Raw genomic sequence first — 26,021 nt, 5'->3', positions numbered from 1 at the left:
ATATTAAACCTACCCCATTGCAAATGAGGTATTTACGAAGTCAAACTCTGGAACAAAGGTTTTGTAGTTATACTGAAAGTAAACATGGGATAACAGAATTACATTTAACAATAGGTTCCAGTACACCCGCAACCCTTGTGAGGATGAAGCGGATCAGAAAATAGAAGGTTGGAGGATGTTTTGCCATTCACAGCCTTGGTCTCCATAGGGATCCTCTCTTTTGAGTGAATTTGGAAACTTTTTTTTGCTGACTTCACAGCTCGGACCTCCCGGCCCAAAGGGCTTTCAGGAATTCCATTCTGACCTTATTTGAGACATGTTACAATCATGGTCAACATCTAAATACAGGCAACCTTTTGTTTTTGGGCTTCTATTTTTATATCCAGAGATGAAAGTGGACTTTCCTGAAAATTCCGACACACATATATATATATATATATATATATATATATATAAATAATTCCATGATAACATACTGACCAATTGTAAATTCACCTAAGTCAATAATGTTGCTTTGGGGTAATTAATTTCAGTGTTTCTGCGTCGCCATGCCGTATTTGTCAAATATTATTTATGCGCTTATCGTTTGAAGACCTCCCAATTAAACTTGGAGACTCTGTTCAAAGGTTCGATTAGGTTACGTGCGTGTACACGTTAAAACGCACTGGACACACATGCAGCGTAAGTTGATTGCATTTTTTTCCGAACTCGCACATTTTTGGTAAAACACCCACACGCTGTAGGGCAGATCCTTTGATAAGATCTCCCCTGAAGCGGGCGGTGAGGGGAACCAAAAGAGAACTTTACTCTGGAGGAAAAGAGGTTTACTAAGCGTCTGAAGGCGGGACCGCGAACTTGTCAAGTTTTCTTTCAAAGACTCAGTAATTACCCTTTGGACCTCTAATGGCTGATAACAGGGCCACCCTTGTCATTGATCGGCTACTCTACTACTATTAAAGGCGTACTCAAGACGCTCTGCGGGACAACAAGTGGGATGAACACGTCTCAAACGACAGTCCTCCAACTATGGTGAGTTGCTGAGTAAACTGCTATACTGTATTAATTTGAGTACTAGGAGTATTGCATATATGGAGCAGAGCTCGCATATAATTTTGCTGTTTATTTGTAGTTCGGCTCTCCCTAACTAATGGAAAAATAAAGCAAAATCCTGTCATTACATTTTCAGATGCAAATCTATTGAGTTAGTGTGCTTAGTGAAACAATTTTAGCTACAGGATAATTAGAGTCCAAATAAATTCTCTCCACATTTTTTTGTTGATATGAAGTAACTCAACATTTGAAGGCTGCAGTGCTTCTACTTGTTTGACTCAAACATTTGTGTTGGGCAAAGAACAAAAAAGCGGTTGTTGATGCAGAGAGTCCTTAAGTATCCTGAATGTTTCTAAACGTTTTTTTCCCCCTTTAATTTATGTTCATGGCTGAGAATGGAATTAATGTTGTTTTCCTCTTAACACAAATTTAAGGTTGCAGTGTTTCTCAGCTGGGGAAGGAACCCATTACAAACATGTATACAAATCTCAGGAAAGGGATGTGATGTGTGTTTGTTTCCTTCCATCAATACTTCTCTCGGGCCTTTGTTGCTCAAAATGCCGCTCACTCAGGAGACGGAGAGACCTTGAGAAACTGGCTGCAATATGAAGAAAATACTGCTGTCGAGTAGATTTTTTTGCTGTGTCTAACTGTTGTATATCGAACATGCAAAATATAAATGGCTTTCGTGAGCTGAAGTCAAACATCCAACTTTTCATATACATACACAAAAGACCTATTAATGTCAAATAAGTTTTTCCAAAAAATGGTCTGAATCTGTGTTTGTATGCACGTCTACTTTGCCAAAATAGCCAGAGTTTGGCCAATGGTGAAGCTGCTTAAATCACCTCATGCTTGGGTTTCATTCGGCTAACGAAGTGGATGGAAATGCAGAGAGAAAAAGGTTGAGTTTTTTACTTTTATACTTTTAGCGGCGCTGGGCCGTGAGTGAGGCCCTTTGCAGTACATAATTCTTGGCTGTGAGTAAATTTGCTCAGTTCGCAGGGCTACCTCAGTGCGGCCCGTCCCATATGTGCTGAGGCCCGGTACCTGTCCGCGGACCGGTGGTTGGGTACCCCTGTATTAGAGGATATGAATGTGTACTGGATATGCTGTATCTTCTGTCTAAAGTAGAAAATATTAAAGAGTTCAAGCAAACAAAAGCATTTGTATAATTTAATTCCTTCAAGAGAATGGATAAGAAATCGGATCGATGAGTATCGACAATGAAATCAGAATGGTTAAATTCTCATGAATTCCCTCCCTAATCAAGACGCTGACTCGAGAGCATGATTATTGCACAGTTTTGTCTTAGGCTGTTCACAGCTAAGGCCAAGATTAGGCTCACAAGTTGGACTAGGTAGCAGAATGTCTGTCGGAACTACGGTTAGCTGTATTTATGAAATTTAACATTCCCCTTCCATATTCCAGTCACATAAATCATGGATTGAGGAAACCTTCTCCAAGAGAGATTGTGTGAAGTTTATCCCCTCCTCCCGAGATCTACACAGGTACATTTATATTTCCTTCAGGATCAATAAATTGAAACTCGCTAAGATGCACAGCAATCACTGCAACCTCGCACTTTTTATGTCTTCTGTTGTATTATTGTTATTTTATGTTAAATGTCCTGTGAAGCGCTTTTTTACAACTTCATCTGTTGTGAAAGTGCTGTATAAATAAATATCTAGTCTATTGTATTGTGTAGAAGAATTAAGTGACTTTTGGCTTGAAAGGGTCACAATACCAAGATTGAACAATTCTCTGTACAAGCGATGTGGCTATCGTTCATCACCTTGGCAAAATCATGGAAATCAGGGAAAAAGGTTAAAAATTGGCTCAGTCCATTATTTTGGGAAGGTGGCAGTCTATTTTTTTTCCGGAGAGAAAAGTGGATTTGGCACACAGAATTCTTTTCACGAACAGGAACCATTTGATCCACTTGATAACAATGTAATGTCCCATTTCTTCCAGATGCATTCCAGTATGTCAAGTTTGCCAAAGCTTGATAAGGTACGATTTAAGAATAACTGCATGTGTATGTAATTACAATGTTATGCAGCAACTCACAATCCAGTATCTCTCAATTCCAGTCAATTTCCAGTTACACACATAATGTGTTTTTGCCTTTAGAGTCTTAATGTGTACTTTCTTACCTTCCATGTATTTCATCAAATGTCAAATGACACATTCTTTATGTTACAAACTCCTTACGGTTAACTGCCCCACCACTTAATCTCATTTTTGATAAAGAATATTCTTTGTCTAGGTGTTGTTGTGGTCGTCTAATGGCGGAACACTCTTGGCAAAAGGCACCTCCCCCCACAGTCATCTTTCCTGATCCTGAACATAATTTACCAGAGGACTGGTCCTTGGAGCTACACACTAGAGCCAGTCCCACCAATGCGTATGGGACCATCGACTTTCAGGACAGTGCGACACGTGGCTGTCGGGCCAAGGTCAGTGATTGCAATCTGTTGATCCTGGACCGGGTTCCCCAGTAGATGTATTGTGTGAATAAATGCCGATTGAGAAACTGCCAATATTATCATCTTGTCACTTATATTCCGATTTAAAGGAGACACCAGGCTCAACACTGAGTTTTGCACAAGTAGAACTAGTGCAACCAACTTTTTCTGTCGGTCAGAAACGATACTGCATGACCACTCTTGTTGATGTATAGTCGTCTCAATTGGCATACCGTAGTTTTGTATGATGTAAAGATTGACAGTTATCCATCCATCCATCCATCCATTTTCCGATCCGCTTTGTCCTCACAAGGGTCGCGGGGGGTGCTGGAGCCGATCCCAGCTGTCTTCAGGCAGTAGGTGGGGGACACCCTGAACCGGTTGCCAGCCAATTGCAGGGCACACAGAGCCGAATAACTAGGGACAATTTAGAGTGTTCAATCAGCCTGCCATGCATGTTTTTGGAATGTGGAAGGAAACCTGAGCACCCGGAGAATACCCACACAGGCACGGGGAGATCATGCAAACTCCACACAGGAAGGCCAGAGCCGGGATCGAACCCAGGGCCTCTGCAATGTGAGGTCAACGCGCTAACCACTGGTCCACCGGGCCGCCTGATTGACAGTTATTTAAGATATATTTGCAAAATATTTTACTCTAACAACTTAGTTTGCATAAGGTAGCGACCGACAAAACAGGTAAGTTATTTTATACAAAACTTGAAAAAAAAAAAGAAGACAAAAAAAGGAAGCAATACCACAGCGAATACTTCAAACATGAATAAAAAGTGCCCTGCAATTGGCTGGCAACTGGTTTAGGGTTTAGGGTAACCAGTTAGGCTCCAGCAACCCCTCCCCACCCCCCCACCCCCACTTACCCTTGTGAGGATAAAGTGGATCATAAAATGGATGTATGGATGGATTAATAAAGAGCAGCGAAATAAGAGCTGGCAGCTAAACAACTTCACAATAAAGAGTTCCCAAATGGCTTGACATGTCTGTGACATGCTTTCTTCAACATACGAAGAAGGTGGAGCATGGCCCTATGTCACAGATTGCTAGAAGGCATGATAGTGGAGATGCTGGAGTCTGAGCAGGGAGTCAGTATGGACCTTTTTGGTGGAGAAGCTGAGCATGTGTGGGTGTGTGCCAAGATGGTGCCCAATCTTTTGTTAGATGACCAGAAGGAGCAGTGGGTCAGTGTGTGTCAAGATTTGCTGGAGTAGTTCCTGACTTTACAGCACCTTCAAATTGATCCTTTGCTCCTATGTCTTTATTACTGCATACTGCCCCACAGAATCTGAAAAAAAATTGCAGACTGAGAGAAGTGAACAAAATATGAAAGCAAATAGTGTTGTGATGTTGGGTCATACCGTGACATCAGCAGTTACGCAGTTCTCATGAATTCAGGAAAGTGGCTTCCATAGCATTGTTACTGATTTTACTAGAGTGACCGGAGAGGTTTGGACTTTCAACATACAGTAGTTTAACCAAAACGATCATCATGTTTCCAATGAGCAAAATGAAATGGAATCGAGCATCTCAAACTTTGGTGAAGATGGCAAGCGAGTAGCTCATTCTGTCATATCTCCATACGTTTCCTTAATAGTTTGTGCGCGTGTCCGTGGACTCGAAGCCAGAGGCGCTGCTCCAACTGATGTTGAGGGAATGGCAGATGGATAGACCAAAGCTCCTATTTTCTGTCCATGGAGGATCTGAGAACTTCACCCTCACCCCCAAAGTCAAGCAAGCCTTCACTAAAGGCCTGATCACTGCAGCCCGCAGCACAGGGGCTTGGATACTTACTGATGGTATTAATACTGGTAAGTGTTAGTTTGGCAAAATGGTCTACATTCCTAATGGATGAGGCCTGTTTTCATGGCAACATCGTGGTCATTTCAAAAGCAGAAAAACACTCTCTGTGACATCTGGTTGCGATACCAGTGATCTTCAACTCGTGTGCCATAACATATCAGGCGTCCAATTGTACTGAATTGGTCCACAATATAGCTTTGTTCATCTGCCTATGCCAGCATGCACTTTTTTTGACTTTTTTGTTCGGTTGGGTGCAAGATTTTTTTTCTAATGTAAAACTCAGAATACAACCAAATCACTCACATTCTATAAACCGGGTTTCCATATGTATTTAACAATTCTTTTAAATGTTTGAAATTTAATATTGCATTTTCATAGTTAAATACTTATAATGTAAACATAATAATGTCACACGAAAATGCTGCTTTATATTATCATGTTTCAGAGAAGTAATTAAAAATGTGTCAATGTGAAAAATGTCACCGTAAATTATTTGATAAAATGTGTTTTTCTTTTCATTTGTGCCGTTATACTATCCTTTTATTTAAAAAAAAACCAAACAACTGATTTTGTTTGCTGTTGTGTATCAAGTTGAATGTACTAAATTAACACGTTATTTGTTGTAACATTTGCTATATTTGTGTAGATATGTACATTTCCACAGTCTTACTGTAGAATCACATTAACCATGCATAAATAATGCATTGTTTCAATCTGGCGTATTGTCTTGGTTAAATTTCATATTGAGTACATTTTGAATGGTATGTTTGCTGCGCAGTCAACCATTCTTGCCATCTTGTCCAGGTGTGTCCAAGTATGTGGGTGAGGCAGTGAAAACCTTCGGTGGCCACAACCTGAGGAAGAGGAACACAGTTGGGGTCACACCTTGGGGAGTGATAGACAACAACACAGACCTTATAGGAAGAGATGTGTGTATTGACATTTTAATCTTTGTTAAGAGAATTATAACGACATACCGCACCTTCCTCTTCCCCTCCTCTTCATTCATCAGGTTTTCAGGCCTTACCAGCCACTGGGGAACCCTTTGAGCAAGAGAGCCGATCTGAACAGTTTCCACTCCCACTTTCTACTGGTGGATGATGGAACTTTAGGAAAATATGGTTGTCAAGAAGGTGTCAGGAAGAAGCTGGAGAAACACATTCAACTGCTGAAGATCCACCCTCGTGAGTTAGTGTTTTTTTTTTTTTTTTTAAATACCAAAAGGCAAAAGAAACGTGGTTTGACACTGTTTGTTAGAACCAAAACAAGAACCAAATGGCAGCATGGTGAGCAAGTGATGAGCACATCTGCCTCACAGTTTTCAAATTGGGGGTTTGAATCTGGGCTCTGGCCCTTCTGTGTGGAGTGTTCATGTTCTCCCTGTGTTTATGTGGGCTTTCTCTGTTTTCTCTGGCCTCCTCCCTTCTTCCAAAAACATTGTTAATTGAAGCCACCTCACCGTTCTAGGTTTGCATGTGAGTGTGACTGGTTCTATGTCTAGATGTGCACTGTGTTTGCCTGGAGACCAATTCAGGGTGTACCCTGCCCCTCCCACAATTCAATTGAGATAGGCTCCAGTTTATCCACCACTCGAGGGAAGGTAAGCATTATAAAAAAGAGATGGCTAGATATTCTACCACTTTTCGGCACCTCGCTGTTGTGTTGTGGGACCAACTGCGGTGGTACCTGTAGGGTGGTTGTAGACCAGAGGTCACCAACGTGCTGCCCGCGGGCACCAGGTAGCCCGTGAGGACCACACCAATATTCCGCCAGTGCTAGGATTGCGATTTGCTAGTAGCAATTATGATTTAAAAATGCAAATACTGGCAGTATTGTGAGACATCTTTAAGATGATCAGAGCCTGAAAATTTAAATCAATCATTAAGTATTAGAAATAACACATTCTAATATTATTAAATGTAATTTGTACAGATGTTATTTCAGACGTGTATCAATTTGGTAGCCCTTCACACAATCAGTACACATGAAGTAGCTCTCACTCTCAAAAAGGTTGGTGACCCCCGTTGTAGACACTGCAGTCTGTCGATTGCATTAAGTGAATTATGCACTATGGGTGTTGAATGAGAAGAATGAAAACACAGTTTCTAAACGATAGGATATCTTTATTGTAATAAACAAGCAACATGGCAAAACTAGAACCATCCCATATGATTGCTCTCTGCTCAGTTGGTGAGACTATGCGGTGTGCTGCTATGATGTTGCCTTGCTTTTGTAGCTGACATATACTAGCTGTTCCTTTTTGCCAACACTTCCCACAGTTGAAATGTATTCCGCGTCAGGATTCACTACTTTGTGGCAACAATGTTTCATGATTTGCACTCCACAGGATTTAACCAAAGAGTGCCAATGGTGTGTGTGATAGTAGAAGGAGGCCCTGCCATTGTTTCCACAGTGCTGGACTATGTCAGCAATAACCCCCCTGTACCAGTCTTCGTGTTTGAGGGATCTGGAAGGGCTGCGGACCTGTTTGCCTTTTTACATAAGCACACTGATAGTGACAGGTATGCACATTTCTTCTTCTGCATCTGGTGGAAAATCTAAGGTTAATTTGCAAAAATGCTTTCCTGGTGTTTGTCTCTGAAATTGATCAAAAGCACAGTAAGTCTCATAAAAGCACTTTCAATTTGTTTTAGGCAGTTAGATGCAGACATTAAAGAGGGCTTCCTTTTAAGGATTGGAGAGGTGTTTGGAGTCGACAGAAAGGAAGCGTCTCGCCTTTGCGCTCTCCTTCTGGAATGTATGGATCACAGACAATCTGTAGGTGAAAGAACAATCAGATTTGATTTGTTTACGATCGGTCGCAAGTCTAAAATGCACTTTTATTTTACACTACGTGTTTCAGATAACCATCTTTGATTCAGAGTCAGAGGACCACATGGCCCCAGATGCCGCCATTTTGAACACTATTCTCAAGGGTACCTACCTTCACTTGCTTTTTTAACGTAGCTGACATCTGGAGTGCCAGGGAAGGAGTACAAGTTAAATTATTGAAATAGTAATCATTAATATTTTTTACTCTGACATTAAATAAGCTGTAAAAGATCTGTGTTAATGAGCTGTCCAAATTTCTTCCGTTCATTTACGTTATGAACAGGCACAAAGGCAAGTGCTGCAGAGCAGCTGAGTATGACTCTAGCCTGGGACAGGGCTGACATTGCACAGAAAAGCGTTCTGGTGTATGGACAACACTGGCCGGTAAGACTGACCATGGACTTACACTCCAGGTCTTAATGGCCAACTCATATTTCGTGCCTATATCTTTTTTTTTTTTTTTTTACTGTTAAGTGTATCATGTTCTTATAACCGCAACAGCCCACCTGGATAGAACCAAAAATGAAAATATAAAGTCACCTGAAGCATTACATTTAATTTACATTCGGCTCAAAATCAGGGAAACTCGGCATTACTCACCACCATCGGTCATCATTTTCTTGATTTCATTCATATGTACGTACATTTGTTTTTGCATATGCGCACAACAATGTCTGAGAATGGAGCCATCAGCATACCAGGCTTCACTGGTCATGATTTTCTAAGTTGTAAAAAGGGGAGCAACTGGCCACACACTGTTGGATTTCTGGACTTCTGGGCGTCTGTTGGTAATATTGTACAGTACATTACCTCAGGGCTACGATTGTCCAGAGGGTGGAAAATGAGTCAACAGAGTACAAAAGAGCAATATTATGGCCTAGCTAGCTCAAGTCATCAAATTACTGTAATTATGTGTGCCAAGGTGGCGTAATTTATGTGCCTTCAGTCAGAAGTTTTGACCAGTTCAACTTAAGTTCACCTTTAAAGCTTATAGTGCATTTTCACTTCATATTGAATATTCACCTGCCAATCACATGGCCCTAACTTTTTGTGAGTAGTGTTTTTTTTTTTTTAGTGGCTCCTGACTTTTAATAAAATCAAATAGAATCGTGGAAAGTTGTACAAGATTACTTCTTATAATAATTCGTGAGGAGGAATAGTATACAGTAAATATTCTCTAGTAAGGAAGCATATTTGCGCTGTCCAGTCCTTCCTTGTAAAAGAATTCCCTTATGTGTGAAATGAGCATGGTACATGTCCTTTATGAACATGCAAGGATGTGAATAAAATACATGTGTAACAACACAAGCAATGAAATGCAAAAATATATGCTCCTAACACTGTTCATAACACAAAAGCTGCAGTACAGTATACTGTACAGGTATATGAACAAAATACAGTACTGTACATCTTCATTTGTGCTGTTTCTCGTGAAATCCTAGGTGGGTTCATTGGAACAGGCCATGCTGGATGCTTTGGTGATGGACCGCGTCAGTTTTGTCAAACTGCTGATTGACAATGGAATGACTATGAGTCACTTCCTCACCGTGGATCGCCTGGAGGAACTTTATAACATGGTTCTTATTTAACATTAACTAATCTACAAATATTTGCTGTTCTCAATCCCATTTATTTTTTTTTTTGCAACGGAATACTTTCTTTCCTTTGTTTTCTTTGGGTTGTTATTTTTCCTCTTCAATGTGGTGCACACTTGCTGCACAAACAGAGGAAATCCACTTAATTTCTTGGTCTCTTTTGAAGCGTAAATTGTGAACAGCGGTTGTGACAGAACTCGCAACCACAGCACACCCAGACCCAAGAGATTGTTTGTGGCTTATGGTCATTTACAATCAGTCCAATTATTCAGAATGCTGTTCAAATCAGAGACTTCTTTTTCGTGTAGACACTTGATTCTCCTCCACACTCACTTGCCTTCATCTTTTGTGTATTAAAATATATGTTTACTTATTTATAACGCTAGTATAATAAGTCCTCCTCAGAAACAATCTAGAGCCAGCCCCACTGCTGAATATACAGTATTTGGACTGCTTTATCTGACAGCTGTGTCATTAAAAAGTAACCATTGTGAATAATTATGATCTCCTTCCATATACTGAACTACGTGTTGTTTGTTATTATTAATCATGATGTAAGTCTTTCCTTCTCAGCCTCAAGGACAGACTGACCATTTTCTTCATCACCTTGTTGAGGATGTGAAACAGGTAAGTGTTAAAAGTCATGTGAAAATGTTTGACATTTTTTTTATCCAGTATAATTTTAATTCACTTAATTTAATGTATGTGTGTGTGTGTGTGTGTGTTTGTGTGTGCAGACCTCTCTACCTCCAGGATACCGGCTGTCTCTCATTGACATGGGCTTAGTCATAGAATACCTCATCGGAGGAGCATACCGCAGCACCTATACACGCAAACACTTCAGAACTGCCTACAACAGACTACAGGACAAGGTGAACAACATGATTTATTTACCCTTGATTCATTCTAGATCCGTTCCCCCGTTTAGTTTCGTGTCTGTGTGCGTGTGTACTTGTGTGTGTGTGTGTGTGTGTGTGTGTGTGTGTGTGTTGTTTACAGGAAGGTAGACGTGTCAGTACCTCTTCCATGTCCGAACAAAAAATTGGAATAATACCAAACTCTCAACGGAGGGGAAGTCCTCAGGAACCGCATTTCTTTCGAACTGCTCAGCCTTACAAACGCAAAGTGGGTGGGGCATTCTTTTATTCTTTTCAGTGGCATAGGAAACCAAGTGTCAAATCAGGCATGCTTATCTGGATGGTGCGCATCAGATAATTCAGAGCAGTTTGAGAGAAATGCTCTTATTGCACAAGATGTGAAATTTCCGGGCTTGAATTTCATTGTGATCTCTGGAGTGATTACGTCATGTAATGAAGTGATTGGCAGCCAGCTAAAATGTTCATCATCTCATTTAATAACTAGGATTTTGCCATGGTCATTTTAAGTAGCGTTTTATTACTCAATGGTTTGTTTTTGGATGAATAGTCACTTTTTATTTTCTTGATTGTTTATTTATTTATTTATTTATTTTTATTTGATGAGCCACTCTGATAGATATTCTGTCCTTATGTTTTTTAATCTAGGACCAGAACGTGCCACGTACTACCAGTGTAAAGGCTGTATGGAGTACCGAACTTTGTGAAGCACCACTGGTTTTTTCTTTCAACTTTAATGATGTCTTTGTGTGGGCCGTGCTTCAGCAGCGCCAACAGATGGCGCTGTTCCTATGGCAACATGGCGAAGAGGCTCTTGCTCGGGCCACAGTCGCTTGCAAGCTTTATCGCTCTATGGCCTTTAAGGCACGGCAAAGCAGCATGGATGATCACATTGCGGAGCAATTCAAAGCATATTCACTGTGAGTGTGAAGGAGGGCATTGATTAAAACAGTCATGATTCATAACAGTATTGTATGAATCGCGGTTCAAGTCCGCGCTCTGACTTTCCTCTGAGGAGTTTGTTCCCCCAGTGCTTGTGAGGGTTTTCCTCCTCTTCTTCAATTTCCTCCCACTTTCCAAAAACATGCTTCAATGAAGACTCTTAATGGTCCTTAGGTGTGAGTGTGAATGGCCATTTGTCCATATGTGCCCTACGATGGACTGCCGGTCAGTCCGGGGTGTTTAACCCAGAGTCGGCTGCGATTGGCTCCAGCTGACCCGTGACCCTAATCAGGATAAGCGTGAGAAAACATGGATGATGGACAAATTTCTAAAAACAAAATGTCCTGATACATTACGAAGCAAATTTATTAACTGGGGAGTAGTGTTGGGGCGGCCCTGTGGTCCAATGGTTAGCGCGTCGACCTCACAGTGCAGACAGACGCCGTGGGTTCGATCCAGGCTCCGGCCTTCCTGTGTGGGGTTTGCATGTTCTCCCGGGCCTGCGTGGGTTTTCTCCGGGTACTTCGGTTTCCTCCCACATTGCAAAAACATGCATGGCAGGCTGATTGAACACTCTAAATTGTTCCTAGGTGTGAGTGTGAGCGTGGATGGTTGTTTGTCTCTGTGTGCCCTGCGATTGGCTGTCAACCGATTCAGGGTGTCCCCCGCCTACTGCCCGAAGACAGCTGGGATAGGCTCCAGTACCCCCCGCGACCCTTGTGAGGACAAAGCGGATCGGAAAATGGATGGATTAATGGATGGAATAGTTTTGCTTCTTCTTGTTTTGATTTGTAGTTGTTTCTCTTCACTTGAAATTACGTTGCTTATATTTTTACTGTGCTGTGTTGTGTCTTAGTGAATTTGGGCAGCTGGCAGTGAATGTTTTAGACTGCGCATTTCGTCAGAATGAGAAGATGGCAATGAAGCTGCTCACTTCTGAGATGGAGGCATGGAGCCACTTTACCAGCCTGCAAATAGCAGTTTCTTCATGTCACAGACCTTTTGTTTCGCACTCTTGTACGCAGTCCCTCCTCACTGATCTCTGGACTGGTCCACTCAACATGAGAAAAAACTCATATTTAAAGGTAATGTGAGCGCAGCCAGGTTGTTTGTGCCCTTGACAAATTTCCTTGTTTATTTTGATGTATTCAGGATTAAACACTCTTGATATACTGTCTGTCTACTGAAACTCTGGGGCAGAAATATCACTTCAAAACAAACATGGAGTGACAATGCGTTAGTACCAGCTGCTTCGAGCAAATCATATGCTTGGTATCTGAACTAGTACAAACCTGAAAAGAAAACTACAGTAATCCCTCGTTTATCGAGGTTAATGGGGACCAAAACCACCCGCGATAAACGAAAATCCGCAAAGTAGAGACCAATAAACATACACAGGAAAAAAAAAATATATACATTTTTTAAGTCCGCAAAAAGTCCGCAAACGGTCCGCGAGAAGCTGCAAAACAACAGCGAGTCACATAGAGCAACATATACAGTATTGTACTCCGTGTAAATTGATTTTTTTTTTTAAATTTTTTTATGAATATGTTTGAAAAAATCTGCGATGCACTGAAGACGCGATAAACGAAGCGCGAAATAGTGAGGGATCACTGTAGTTTGATTTTAATGGCTGGCTGTTGAGACTTGTTATGCTCATGCATATGCTTTAGACTTAATTGCTTTCTTTCAGATCATTTTGAGCCTTCTCCTGCCTCCTGCCATTCTGCTTCTGGAATTCAAAAGTAAAGCTGAAATGTGTCATGTTCCCCAGTCTCATGAGGCAATTCTGTTTGGACGTGACACTCTTAAGCCAGGAGCAAGGCATGATGAAACCGATGACATGGTACATACAGTACACAGCGTGCGCCATAAACTTACACAGAATCCCTCAATCGCCATACCGTTTTGAAATTCCCACTCACAGGCTAACCAGGATGCAGAGCATGGACTATCGTCCCAGGACAGAGCTCGTGTTTCAGGGTCTGAAGATCTTTTTCCAATCACTTTGTGTACTGTGTCCTGGATCACAAGACTTTATGAATTCTACACAGCTCCTGTTGTTAAATTCTGGTTCCATACAGTAGGTGACGCGCAAGTTGTCAGGAATAGTCAAATTTTAATATCAATTGTATTATTTTCTGAGAAAGTAATTCATCCATTTTATGCCCTCCTTGATGTATTTCTTCAATACTCTTTCAATGGAAACGATTTGTATTTGCTGTGCCTGTCCACTGTAGATGTCATACCTTGCCTTCCTGATGTTATTCTCCTACACCATCTTAGTGAAGATGGACGATCAACCAGGTGTTCAGGAGTGGTTGGTCATCTTATATATATTGACCACAGCAGTGGAGAAAACCAGAGAGGTAAGAAAACCGAGTAGTGGGACTTGGGATGTACTGAAGTGGAAAATAAGAATTTTGTGATAAAGTACTTTGATGACTAGTGATAATCATTTATGGAAACCCCTTATCAGGTGTTAATGTCAGAACCAAGGAAGCTGAGTCACAAACTGAAGATTTGGTTCTCCGAGTACTGGAATGTATCTGACTTCATTGCCATCGTCATCTTCCTGTTTGCTCTGGTGATGCGTTGGCATGCTGACCCATACCGGACAGTCGGACGGATCGCCTACTGTCTGGATTTTATATTTTGGTTCGTCAGGGTGATGGATCTTCTGGCTGTCAATCAACATGCTGGTCCCTACCTCACAATGATTACCAAAATGGTACGTGGCTAATGTGCATTTTGTACTTTTTAAAAATATGCTGTCAATCATTATTTATCTGGTTTCTCTGTGTTTTCAACCAGACCTCAAACATGTTCTTTATCGTGGTGATGATGGCAATTGTACTGCTCAGTTTTGGGGTATCGAGGAAGGCCATCCTGTCACCAGATGAAGACCCATCATGGAGTTTAGCTCGTGACGTGGTGTTCCAGCCGTACTGGATGATCTATGGAGAGGTCTACGCATCAGAGATAGATCGTCAGTGATTCAGTAGTAGTCATTAATGTTTGTCAACTGTGGGCCTCTGAAGCCCTTTGAGACTCTTTTGCGATAAAGTAAATTCTGAAGTCGCCATATGTATTTAAAAGAAAAGTAAAAGGATATTGTGCATGCCATATCCTTAGGAAACATGTCAAAAAAAGAATAATGTAATAAGAATAATTAGACAATGCTTTTGCATGAAACTCGATTCGAGGGGCCTTATTTTCATCCTGAGCTCAAGTCGCGCAAAGCTCAGTCTAACTGTGGAGTGGAGTTCTTTTCCTTTTGGTATTAAGCTAGACTATTATTGGGCGTAATCGGGGGGTTGCGCCTTTGGTTGCCCTTGTGGGATGGAAGTAGTGTTTTCCCAGCCAATCCTAGTGGAATCCCTCATTTGCATCAAAATAAGGGCGGTCCGAGCGCAGTATGCCCGACCGAGTACACCGTGCTTGACATTGTGGGAACAGAAATAGACTCCCTCGGGTTTGTGCATGACATTGGCAGATAAACTGCAAGACCTCAATTTGTAAATGATGTAGTTGGCTGTGCATGTGACGTAGACAATGGGAGACCGGCAAGCACCCCCAGTCGTGCGTTTGAGTGTGAACCCCTCCGCCTCATAATGACAGGGATGCTGCTAAAATATTTTTAAGATGATACAATGATTATAATCCATTCAGTGATTTGTGTTCTACAATGATGCAGAGAGATTATCCCAAACTGCTGTCATATTTATAAATGAAATACTGTGACGTCCACCATGCAAGTCTTCTGGGCGCCAAATTTGTCTGCCTGTGCATCAATCAAGTACACTAAAATCGCGTTACATGCCTGCGTTGCAAAATAGAGACCCTTTTAGGCAGCCTAAAATTTAGTCTACTTTTTGAAACGCTAAACTTGGGTATTGCCCTGTAAAAAATAACAATGCACCCGTTTTTATGCCAAGCACAGACTTCTTTCTGTTACCATATTATCAGAAGAGTCGGGGGCAAGTCAACTCTGTGCACCGGAACACCCAGAGAGGCGCACCACGGTCCCAAAAACGACTAGACTTGCACAAAAAATGAATTTATGTCCGTAACTCCTTGTTGTGGCGTAAGGAAGCCGCATGCTAAATTCCAGTAGTTCATTGGCATGACTGCCGCTTCTTCTTTGGCTTCCATTTCTTCTGCTACTTTCATTTGGCTGTTTGCAAATAGTTTTGGTGCGTTACCGTCACCTTCTTTAGCATGCTATAAAGAAAGTGGCCTCCGGCGGTATGCATGACAACTACTTCTATATCTTCTTTGTTTTCTTCTTCTTCCATTGCTTTTTCTTCTTTCTTTTGGTTAGTGGGTACTTTTGGTGCATTATCATCACGTTTTGGCCAATGGCCGTTGTTGCACTCAAAGTATTCGCCAACTGCCCAAAAAAGTAAACATTGTTGGGGAACAGGGATTTTGTGTGCAAGTCCGAGCTGTAGTTTTAATAATTCACAGTACAAGAAAAAAAAGAGTAAAAATATGGTATCATGCATTCAAATATTCATGTCTTTCTACATTTTATAATGTACTCACATTTGTATAGTACTGTATGTTGGACTGAATGGAATGTGTTTATTTGTTTTAACAGCTTGTGATGATGGTCATCCATGTGCTCCTGCTTCCTTTCTCACGGCATTCCTTCAAGCCGTCTACATGTTTTTCCAGTACATAATCATGGTCAACATTCTCATTGCATTTTTTAAGTGAGTACCTCGGCAAAAGGTATGTCTAGCTTCAAGTTTGAGTGTCAGGGGAGACCATTTTTAACCTGCGGGTTGTCTTTCATTGTCAGCAACATTTACTTTGATATGGCATCAACATCCAATAAGTTGTGGAAATACAACCGCTACCGATACATAATGACCTATCTGGACAGACCATGGCTGCCTCCACCCCTAATTCTCCTCAGTCACATGAGTTTTGCTTTGCGAGCCATTTACAAGCGACTTAATGGAAATGCTGAGGGAGATGAAAGAAGCTCTGGACTTAGTGAGTACTAGTTTCTCTCAAAATAACGTTTAGTGATTTTTTCTTTTTTTTTTTTTTAATATAGTTCAATTTTTGGTGGATTATTAAGTGTGTACCACTTCAGTGTCTTTTCTGGTCGAACGTTGTTTTGCCAGAGCTCTATTTAGCCCGTGATGACCGCAAAAAACTCCACGAATTTGAGGAGAAATGTGTACAGGCATACCTCTACGAAAAGACTCAAGATCTCTACAGCAGTCAGATGAACAGAATCGGAGTCACAGCTGACAGGTTGTATAGCTCTTACTGTATTTTTTTAACCCAAATATATCATCGTTTGCGCCATGTTTGATCTTGACAATTTGGGTAGTCGTCGACATGTTACCACTGGTTATAAAGGCTTGCTTTAGGGCTCCAGTGTGAAACTCAAGGCCTGCGAAAGATTGCCATGAATTTCGCTGGACTTATTCTTTAAAATAGCCATTAAAATGATCATAGTTGTAACAAATTTTAACAATGTATTTTAAAAAAAATTGATAACTTTAATGCACTGTACATGTAACAGGGCAAGAATTGTATTTTTACATTATGTGTTCAAATAGAGCAGAAGAAATGTGCACGATGGTGGGTGAAGTCTCAGAGAAGGTCAACATCATTCAGGACAGTCTTACTAAGCTGGACTCTCAGCTGGGTGAACTTCAGGACTTGTCAGCACTGGCTGTGGACACACTGACCCTGCTCTCTGCCTCTGACAATCTACATCAAGAGGAGGCTCGCCTGGCTCAGTCCCGACTGATCCAAACATCCCAACATGCCCTCCCACACAGCTGGACTCTGCACCGAAGTGGTGCGGACTATGATGTGGCTAATATGAGACGACTGACGTGCAAGCCTTTTAGAAGTACTCCACCTTCGTTGATCAAAGGCTACATTCTTCGACATGGGCCACAGGAGTCCCACCTGGGAATCAGAGGGAGCAGAGGAGAAAGAGAAGGACAGATGGAAGAGGGAGAAAATGAGGTATGTTGCAATCTTTTGCAGCAGCAAAGAAATGTTTTTCTGTCATACCGTACAGTAAATCAAAAAGTGATACATAGTATGTTGAACTGTGTTTGTATTTAAATTTTTTTTTTTCCTTATTTACAAAACACAGTTGCCTGATGCTCACCATGCTAGTGAGTTGTGTGTGGGTGTCTCTCGAGATGCATCGCCCTCAACAGTTCTGCACCTTCATGGAGTGGGAAGCCATCTTAGTGGTTTCAGTGATCAGACACCATTTGAGTCACGTGGACCATCCCGCTGTGGGTCTCCTCTTTTTTTCAAATTTGCTGACAGAGGACTGGATACACCACATAAACCCTGGAGCTGTGATGCGCACCTGTACCCAAATTGTGAGGAAATTGATATGGAAGAGGAGGAAGAACAAGGCAGTGGTGATGAAAAAAAAGAACAGAAAGAGCCAATACATGAACATCTCTCCAACTTAGAAGAATCCAAATCTACAAGCAATGTTCTTCTTTCTGACCCTGGAAACATCTCTCAGGATTTAGAAAATGGTACCTTGCGCCAGGATGTAAGCCAACTGAATTCCCAGAACAGAACTTTTGTAAAATCTCCGAGGTCGGCCTATCTGTCAAGAGACCACCCTTATGGCTACTGCCGGTCTTTATCAACCAGTGTGGAGGATATGACTTTCTTTGGGGCATTACCGATTTCAAGGGGTGCATCATTTCCTTACCTTAACGAAGCACCAAACAAGCAAGATGGTAAAAGAAGTTTCAGAGATGACACGTCATTAAAATGGAGCAGAACCAGAGGTACGATTGTCATTGACAATATTGGAACTTTGAACTAATGGCTCTGCATTTCACCAAGTAATTGTGAGAGAACATGAATATGCCTAACTCATTACATGTTGTTAGTTATTTGAATGAACTTAAGGTTTTGAAACTCTCAGTTGAATTGTTTGGTCTCAGTGTTTCTAGTATTTGATTCTGCAGAGTTGTCCAAGTCATCTGACTTTACCCAAACCATGACCAGAAGAAGAACCCCAAATAGGAAGACTGTTAAAATACAAGCGAGCAGCCCAGACAACGTAAGAGTTGGTGTAATTATTGACTGTAGGTTTTACTGGATTGTTTAAAATGCACACATTTTAAACAATTCCCATGTATAGAGTATAATTGCTGCATTCTCTTATGTTGTCAATTTGTTTTGTTTCTTTAAATAGGGAACCGTGGACACATTTTTGTCTGATGCTTGCTGGAACAGGTGGCGAAGGTTGAAAGGAGAACCTGCATGTTGGTCAGCTTCAACTAGCCTCAGTCAGCTTAGTAAGAACTGATTGGGCTTTTCAAATGCAGCACATACATAATGCTAGCGTTGTGCCAGCGAGTGTTAAGCACGTTTTAGCCCATAATGGACAACAAGCAGGTTATGAGAGGGTACCAAAATGCATGCTATTTGCCATTTGTTATTGTTTTATAATTTTGCCTTTTTTTATTTTTTTTTTAAAGATTTTGAGCCCTTGGATTTGCAGAAGCAAGTTTTTTCTCATCAGGTAGTGTAAATCGTCACAATGTTACACTTATATTTCACAGAGGGTCTGTTTATGTATTTGTGTGTGTATTTATGTATAATGTTTTACTGTGACATCCAGGATGTTTTGAGCCCAACTCATTCAGCATGGAACAGCTGGTCCAGATCAGTGAGCCGCAGATCTTCGTAAGTCTGCCCTTTGTCTGTTTGTCCTCTTTTGGGTGGATCGTTGAATCAACTACAGATTATTATTATATATTTTTTTATGCCTACTCCAGGTTGCAGAGTGGTTTCGCTGCTGAAGGTATTTCTAAAATACGTGTGTGCGTGTGTGCGTAAAAAGTAGTTGTGCAGCATGACATTACTGTCCTGTCCTTGTTTCAGGAAGTTCCTCATTCCAATCAACGGATATGTTGTATCCACATTATTCAGGTATTAATAAAATTGACTTCGAATATATGTATATGTGTATGTACTGTCTGTATTTATAAATAATACCGTATTGGCCCAAATATAAGACGGCCCTGATTATAAGACGACCCCGTCTTTTTCAAGACTCAAGTTTGAAAAAAGACTTTTTGAACACCAAATTAATTTTTATACAGAAAATAATTACAGTACTGTACATCTGAAACAAATGATTATAACAATATATTCGAGAGAAAAAGCATGTTATTTTACCTCATTCAAATCTTAATATCTGAACATTTAAATATATAAACTAAAGTGCAATCACATTCGTAAATGAATGGCTTCTGGTTTTTGAAATGTAAACCATAAATTCTCCTCAGCTGCCGGTTAACCTGGCCGATCTTCAACCCGCTTTTCTCCAGATTGTCACTACGTTTCTCCATTTTCTGTTATCTCTTCTATTATTTACTTCTTTTTTTCCTTCTTACCGCTATTTTTTATTTTTCTTCTTCGTGCTACCGCTATTTTTATTTTTATTCTTCGTGACAGGGGTTCACTTTGGCCTGGGGAGTCAAGTTCAACATTCGCTTCAATGATATCTGGCGCCATCTAGCGTCGTGAATGGGTATAATGTCTAGACCCCGAATATAAGACGACCCCCACTTTTTCAGTCTTATTTCAATGCAAAAAACACCGTCTTATATTCGGGCCAATACGATAATAATCAGCTGAGTTGAGAGTTAAGTACTTACTGAATTTGTGTGTTTGTGTGTATGTGAACAGCCATGGAAAGAAACAATCTGATGAGACTCGCTCAAACGATCCCATTTACTCCCGTTTCCATTCTAGGTACCCTTTTTCATGCACTTCTACATCAATTGATTTCTAGATGCCAACTGTAATTTTCCATGATCAAACAGATACATTCTGATACTTGATCCTAAAATTGATTCACCATTCATTTTCGCCTGGAGGTGGTGAAGAGGTGAGCATTTACTCCCTGGAGGAAGTTCACTCAGAGGCTGACCCTGAATCTAGCACAGTGTCATCATGGTCTTCACGAGGCTTGTCTGCAATGCTTCAACCTCTCCCGAGTGAAGAGGGATCGCTGGATGGGGGCCTGCGGCGGGGCCGCAGGGTGTTATGCACCTGGGCCGAACGGGATGTCCTCATACCTGGAATGGTGTACGTGGTCAAAGCCTTCAGACCAGAGGTGCTGTCTGCCTGGCAGAAATACTTTCACGGTAGCACAGCACTGCAGCTTTGTTTGAGAGTGAGTTCAAAACGTCTGAAAGATATGAAATTGTTCAGATTTCCACTTGGAGGCAAATTTGGACATTTCCAGCTGATGTCATGAACAAGCGGTCTGTGGTCTTTTGAAAATGGCCGGAGCACTACTGATGCTGTGTATCAAGTTGTTTGAAATCTCCAAGCCTGCCTGACATTGTCATCTTTTAATGCAATGGTTTTTTTTTTTGTTGTCGATATTTATAGGAGATTCAGCAGCAGAGGGCAGCACACAGGATGATGCAAGTTTTCAACAAGATCAAACCCGCTGGCATTAAACATTCACCAAAGTATGTCCATTTGTGTGATTTCACTTGCAATTTTACACACCGACATTTGTCATGTCACCATGCCAGATTTCTGGACGTATCATTGGTCCTTTGGCATTCGAATGGCCAGTGGCTGACTATTGAAAGGAACATGTCTGGTAACTTCCAAAAGTACAACAACAACACAGGAGAGGAGATCACACCTTCCACTTCACTGGAAGAGCTGCTCCTGGCCTTCTCACACTGGACCTATGAGTACTCATGCACAGAACTGTTGGTGCTTGACGTACAAGGTGGGTCTCACAAACCTGTACGTGTTTGTCACATATACTGCAATTTCTAGCTGAATGCACTATAACCTTTATAGGTTCATTTAATCTGATCTCTAGTTGTATTATTTTGTTATTATGTTATTATGACTTCAAGATGGTGCCGCGAGAGTGGCTGCCTTTACAGCAGCTCCTCTACTTTTTGTTCTTCTACTTTCTTCCTTTCATAACTTTGCTGCTGTAAATTGGGAATTTCTCCATTGTGAGACGGATAAAGGTTTCTTATTCTTATTCTGAAACTTTTGAATGCACATTGTAGAGGCAACTTATTGTCCTTTTGTGACTACGTCATCAGGGCATTAAGGTTCCCGACTCATGCCTTTCTTCAACAGGCCTTTCCATTCAGTAAGGACGACAACAAAGTACTAAGCCGCGTCGTAGTTCATCAAAAAAAAAAAAAGGATTTGCTTTAATTTCTTCTTGAACACAAATTAAGGCTTTACAAAAAAAAAAAAAAAAAAAAGCCAAACAGTGTAACGTTAGCCCACTAACACAATACTACATTTTGCACGGAGCCACGTGCACGAAACACGTTGCACATGGCTGCACGGTCAGAAAAGTTGTTGCTCCATGCCTGACTGTCTTCCTAATGATGCTTACGTCAACACCATCCACGGCAACTACCCTAGCTTTTTAACAGGCTAAAGGCAGGACAACGAATAGAGCCCAGATACCTTATTATTCTTAATAAATTTGCTGCAAGTAAAATAGCAATAAAATAAAACATCAAATACAAGCCAAACAGCTTGCACCTGGTCAAATCAAATTATTCAATGAAATAAAAAAGAAATAGCTCAATATATAATTTAACCAAATTTTCCTTATGGCTCTAACACGCATGTCCAGTTGTTTAATGTATCCGTGCTTTTTACGCAATTTGCTCTTTTCCAATAAAGAGCTGCTGACATTTAATTCAAATATAAAGTAAATTGACTGGTTCAATTCGAATTAATGTTTGATGGGCCGCTTCATCATCTTGTTTATGTTTTGACATCGTGAGACCACGATGCCGCCGAAAGGTTGAGCAATTCTTTTTATTCTCAGAATAACAAGAATTAGCATTCTTGTTATTCTCAGGCTTCGAACAGGACGTTCTCAGAAGAAAGTGGCCACTCATCTTAGAATGTCATCACAAGGTTGCAGCAGGGATACAGTGAGACTGGAAGAGTTACAGAAAGTCACAGAAGTTGACATCCTTGGAAATGTATTGGTGGATACACGGATCAAACACCTGTTGTGATTTTTGTCATTCAGCTGCTTGAGAACAGCAAGTGGGTCAAAAAAATAGTCAAACATTGAAGAGGTGGACATGTGCATCGGAACATTGAGAGAAGGTCAAATTTAGTTGAACTTAATCTGTAAAGATTATGGTGCATTTAGATTCACCTGGAAATGTCACCCAAAAGCCTCGAACGCGAACCTTTTGTGAATTGGAAATTTTATATTGCGTATGACAGGAGTAGGAGAGGAGCTGACCGACCCAACAGTCATTATGGCAGAAATGCACAGGTATGACTCCAACTTCAATGTGAGAATTTAGCTCAAGTTCTGCTGAGGTTGTCTCAAAAAACAAGTGTTACATAAAACATATTTGTCATTTTTGATGCTGTCTCTGTTCCCTGGCACAGTAGCGGCAGGCGTGAGATGCTGTTTGGCCCCGACAACCTTGGAGATTCTGCCATCAATGCGTTTCTGCAAAAGCACTCATGCGGTGCTTGCTGCCACACGTTGGGCCTCTCAGGTTCGAAATGCACTCGGTCATGAAGCAATTGGATTTTAAATCAGAGAAGGAGACAACCTGCGATAAAATATGGGTTGCATGTATTAATGCACCGTGTCACCTCAATGTTGTCACTCAGGAGGGCAAAGTTGGCTCTGAGATAAATCCCCGACAACTTCAAATGAAGACAACACATATCAAGAGCCAGCTAATTAAGCCGCGAGCGTTCGTTTATTTCTATAACAACAGCGGTGTTCGAGGCGGGGTGGCTGGGGGGTGGTGGGTTCTGCTTTGTGCGTTTGCGCCGCACAGCCTTTGATTACGTATTAATCATGTCTTTGTGCTGGCAATGTGCTGCTGAGACATTAGCTTTGATTAGCTATTAATTAATGTCTCTGGGTAGACACGAGACCAGCATCTAGAGGATAACTTGCTCGGAAAGGAACTGTGCTCAAAAACAAACAAGTGCAACAAACAAACACACAAACATACAGTCACAGTTGTTTTGATATTTCAAAGGTACGTCGTGTTTCCTCTTCCTCCTCTTATGTCCTCTCCAAGATTTCTATAACAAATCAAACCAAATTATTCATGATGGAAGCATGGACTTCCTCAAAGCCCTGTCAGTATTCTCTTTCTTGTGCTAATGATGATGATATGGGAGCGACATGTCGCTTACTGATGTATCTCTTGTTCAGCTTTAAGGAGGCATCTGGACACATGCAAGAAAAGCAGTGAGGCAGAGCCTGCGCCAGGGGAAACGGAACAAGAGGATGAGAGGGGAAAAAAACGTCTCGGCTAAAAGCATCACGCTACCTGGGGCCCGTGAAGTAGGAATAAAAGGACACGATTACATTGCAGCTCATGCACAGACAACTCTGAACTCACGCTGTCCTCTGAGAAAATATTGACTGACTCCTGCATCAGGCCATACATACGCATGCTGTCATACAGCAGAGAAAACAAGTTAAATTTGTGACCGAGACACACACAGATGTATCCATTTCAAGTATCGTACATGTCATGTAAATGCTCATACATTATTTTTGTTCAGACTGTAAGAAAGCAAATTATAAGCAGGTGTAAGAATCTATCTGTGCTGCTTTTGTAACACGCTCGTTCAATTATGTCACCAGACATGAGCAGTTATGCAAGTGCTTTGTGCAAATACATACTCGTGTTGTACAGAAAGGAAAAAAATGAGGCAGAGTTTCACCCATAAAATTTATTGAATTTTTTTTTCTTCCCACAACAAAATGTCTACAAAAGCGATAAAATATAGAATTTAACAAAAATCACTTGAAACCTTCACATTATATGTACACATATCAAAGGAGGACTCAGTAAAGGGCCCTGCATAGCTCTGAACTTCAACCCATTCTAATCCGTAATGTGGGTGTCTGCGACGCAAATAAATGCAAATTTATACATGCATACACACGCACGCATAAGATCATTCTAATGTGAAAAAGAAACTGTTTGCACAGAGGAGCTCATCGTGGATTGATAGTCAGAGCTCAGAGTCCTGCAGAGTCCTATATGTCCAAATGAAGAAAGCATAACATGTAAAAACTGTTTGCCAGTGTAATCAAATGCGCATTTTCCTTGAGTTTCCTGATTGGTTTTTCAAGTAAACTCAACACAGTAAAGCATCTACAGCCCACTTCCAATCATTCCTCTTCTCACTAGCTATGGCACTTTGAAAACAAAAGAAAAGATTTCCTTTTTTTTTTTAATGTAATTTTGGGGGGAATGTTTGTTTTGTTAGTCCTGTGTAAAAGAGGGTCTGTAACCCCAAATATCTTTTTTATAGGTACCGGTTACAGATTGCTACATTAGATTTTATTTGCTCTTGCTTGCACCCAAAGACATTCTAAAAAATAAATTAACAAATTTCAACACTATTTGAATTGCACGCATATGTAATGCATCGAGAAAGCTTACAAAGCATCGGTACACAAAACATTGTCTCAGTCTCACTGTATCTCTGTTCCTCCCACACGCGCGCACGCACACACACACACACACACACACACACACACACACACACACACACACACACACACACACACACACACACACACACATACTGGTTCTTTTCAAGAAAGGTAGGACGGTTTTATGGGTGTAGTGTGTTGGACAAAGTCTAGGGAATGTATTTCAAAAACAAGTGTATGAAAATGTCGGTGCGGTTTGTCAGAGCCATCCTGTGGAATGTCGACTAGTTTTATTGTGCGCTTTCAAATGTATTTGTCTGTGTTGATGGAGTGGTAAAGGCGTATTGAGTTCAGTCTCTCACACCGAACAAACGACTCCATAACATTCAGAAAGGTTGACCTTCCCCCACAGCATGGGTGTAAGAGTCTCTGATCCGGTTCAATAAGGCCAGTACAGAATGGGCCGTTCACTGACTGGTGATAGCAACTCACACATTCATAAGTTCTAGGAAAGACAAAAAAAAAAAAAAAAAGGTGTTTTCACCCAGTTGATCGCTTAAATTCCTTGCGTATAAATAATATTTTATTCAGAAGTCCTTCATATTGTTGGAAAATCACTTAGTGACGACTTAATTCTGGATCCTGTTTTAAACCCGCTCTGCCAATAATCCCGCCCAGAACTCCACAATATCGTGAGAAAACACAAATATTCCCCAAAGTGTTTCATTGCAATGAAACGTCATGCAAATAGAACAGAACAACAATAGGCTAATAGTAATAGAGAATAGTAGACATAATAATAACAATAATAATAGTAAATAGTAATAAAATAAAAAATAATCTTACAATGCAAACATGACAGTAGTAAATGCCTCCACTTCTTATTGCTACAGTGTCCTACTTACAGTGTTTATGTTACCACTCGTTCTTGCCAGCACATCCTCTCGCAACCCCATCCCACCTCTCAGATTCAC

General features: G+C 40.9%; 1 protein-coding gene across 4 annotated transcripts; it reads left to right on the top strand.

The window, feature by feature from the left end:
- The first annotated feature begins 772 nt into the window (after nucleotides 1–772).
- trpm6 (transient receptor potential cation channel, subfamily M, member 6) lies at nucleotides 773–25,165 on the top strand. Of its 4 annotated transcripts, none has more exons than XM_019862251.1 (40): nucleotides 776–1,029; nucleotides 2,482–2,561; nucleotides 3,025–3,063; nucleotides 3,320–3,509; nucleotides 5,127–5,340; nucleotides 6,137–6,261; nucleotides 6,345–6,516; nucleotides 7,680–7,854; nucleotides 7,987–8,110; nucleotides 8,196–8,268; nucleotides 8,448–8,548; nucleotides 9,607–9,741; nucleotides 10,333–10,386; nucleotides 10,497–10,631; nucleotides 10,759–10,884; nucleotides 11,283–11,554; nucleotides 12,433–12,661; nucleotides 13,270–13,422; nucleotides 13,504–13,659; nucleotides 13,817–13,945; nucleotides 14,056–14,307; nucleotides 14,391–14,565; nucleotides 16,180–16,294; nucleotides 16,384–16,580; nucleotides 16,715–16,847; nucleotides 17,159–17,576; nucleotides 17,710–18,373; nucleotides 18,557–18,651; nucleotides 18,787–18,889; nucleotides 19,073–19,116; nucleotides 19,216–19,280; nucleotides 19,373–19,398; nucleotides 19,479–19,526; nucleotides 20,289–20,354; nucleotides 20,480–20,778; nucleotides 21,000–21,082; nucleotides 21,149–21,354; nucleotides 22,848–22,899; nucleotides 23,022–23,131; nucleotides 23,809–25,165. In XM_019862251.1, the coding sequence occupies exons 1-40, from the start codon at nucleotides 1,027–1,029 to the stop codon at nucleotides 23,910–23,912; spliced, it is 5,940 nt and encodes a 1,979-aa protein (XP_019717810.1). In that variant the 5' UTR covers nucleotides 776–1,026; the 3' UTR covers nucleotides 23,913–25,165. The 4 variants fall into 4 exon arrangements, with proteins under 4 accessions (XP_019717828.1, XP_019717821.1, XP_019717810.1 ...); XM_019862243.1 differs by having other exon boundaries at nucleotides 23,019–23,131; XM_019862262.1 differs by lacking the exons at nucleotides 21,000–21,082; nucleotides 21,149–21,354; nucleotides 22,848–22,899; nucleotides 23,022–23,131; nucleotides 23,809–25,165 and having other exon boundaries at nucleotides 774–1,029; nucleotides 19,483–19,526; nucleotides 20,480–20,596.
- The last annotated feature ends 856 nt before the right edge of the window (nucleotides 25,166–26,021 follow it).

This window comes from Hippocampus comes, unplaced genomic scaffold (assembly GCF_001891065.2).
Source record: "Hippocampus comes isolate QL1 unplaced genomic scaffold, H_comes_QL1_v1.1 scaffold147, whole genome shotgun sequence".
NCBI lineage: Eukaryota > Metazoa > Chordata > Actinopteri > Syngnathiformes > Syngnathidae > Hippocampus > Hippocampus comes.
The sequence above is the reverse complement of the archived record's forward strand: the minus strand, read 5'-3'. Positions and strand labels throughout refer to the sequence as shown.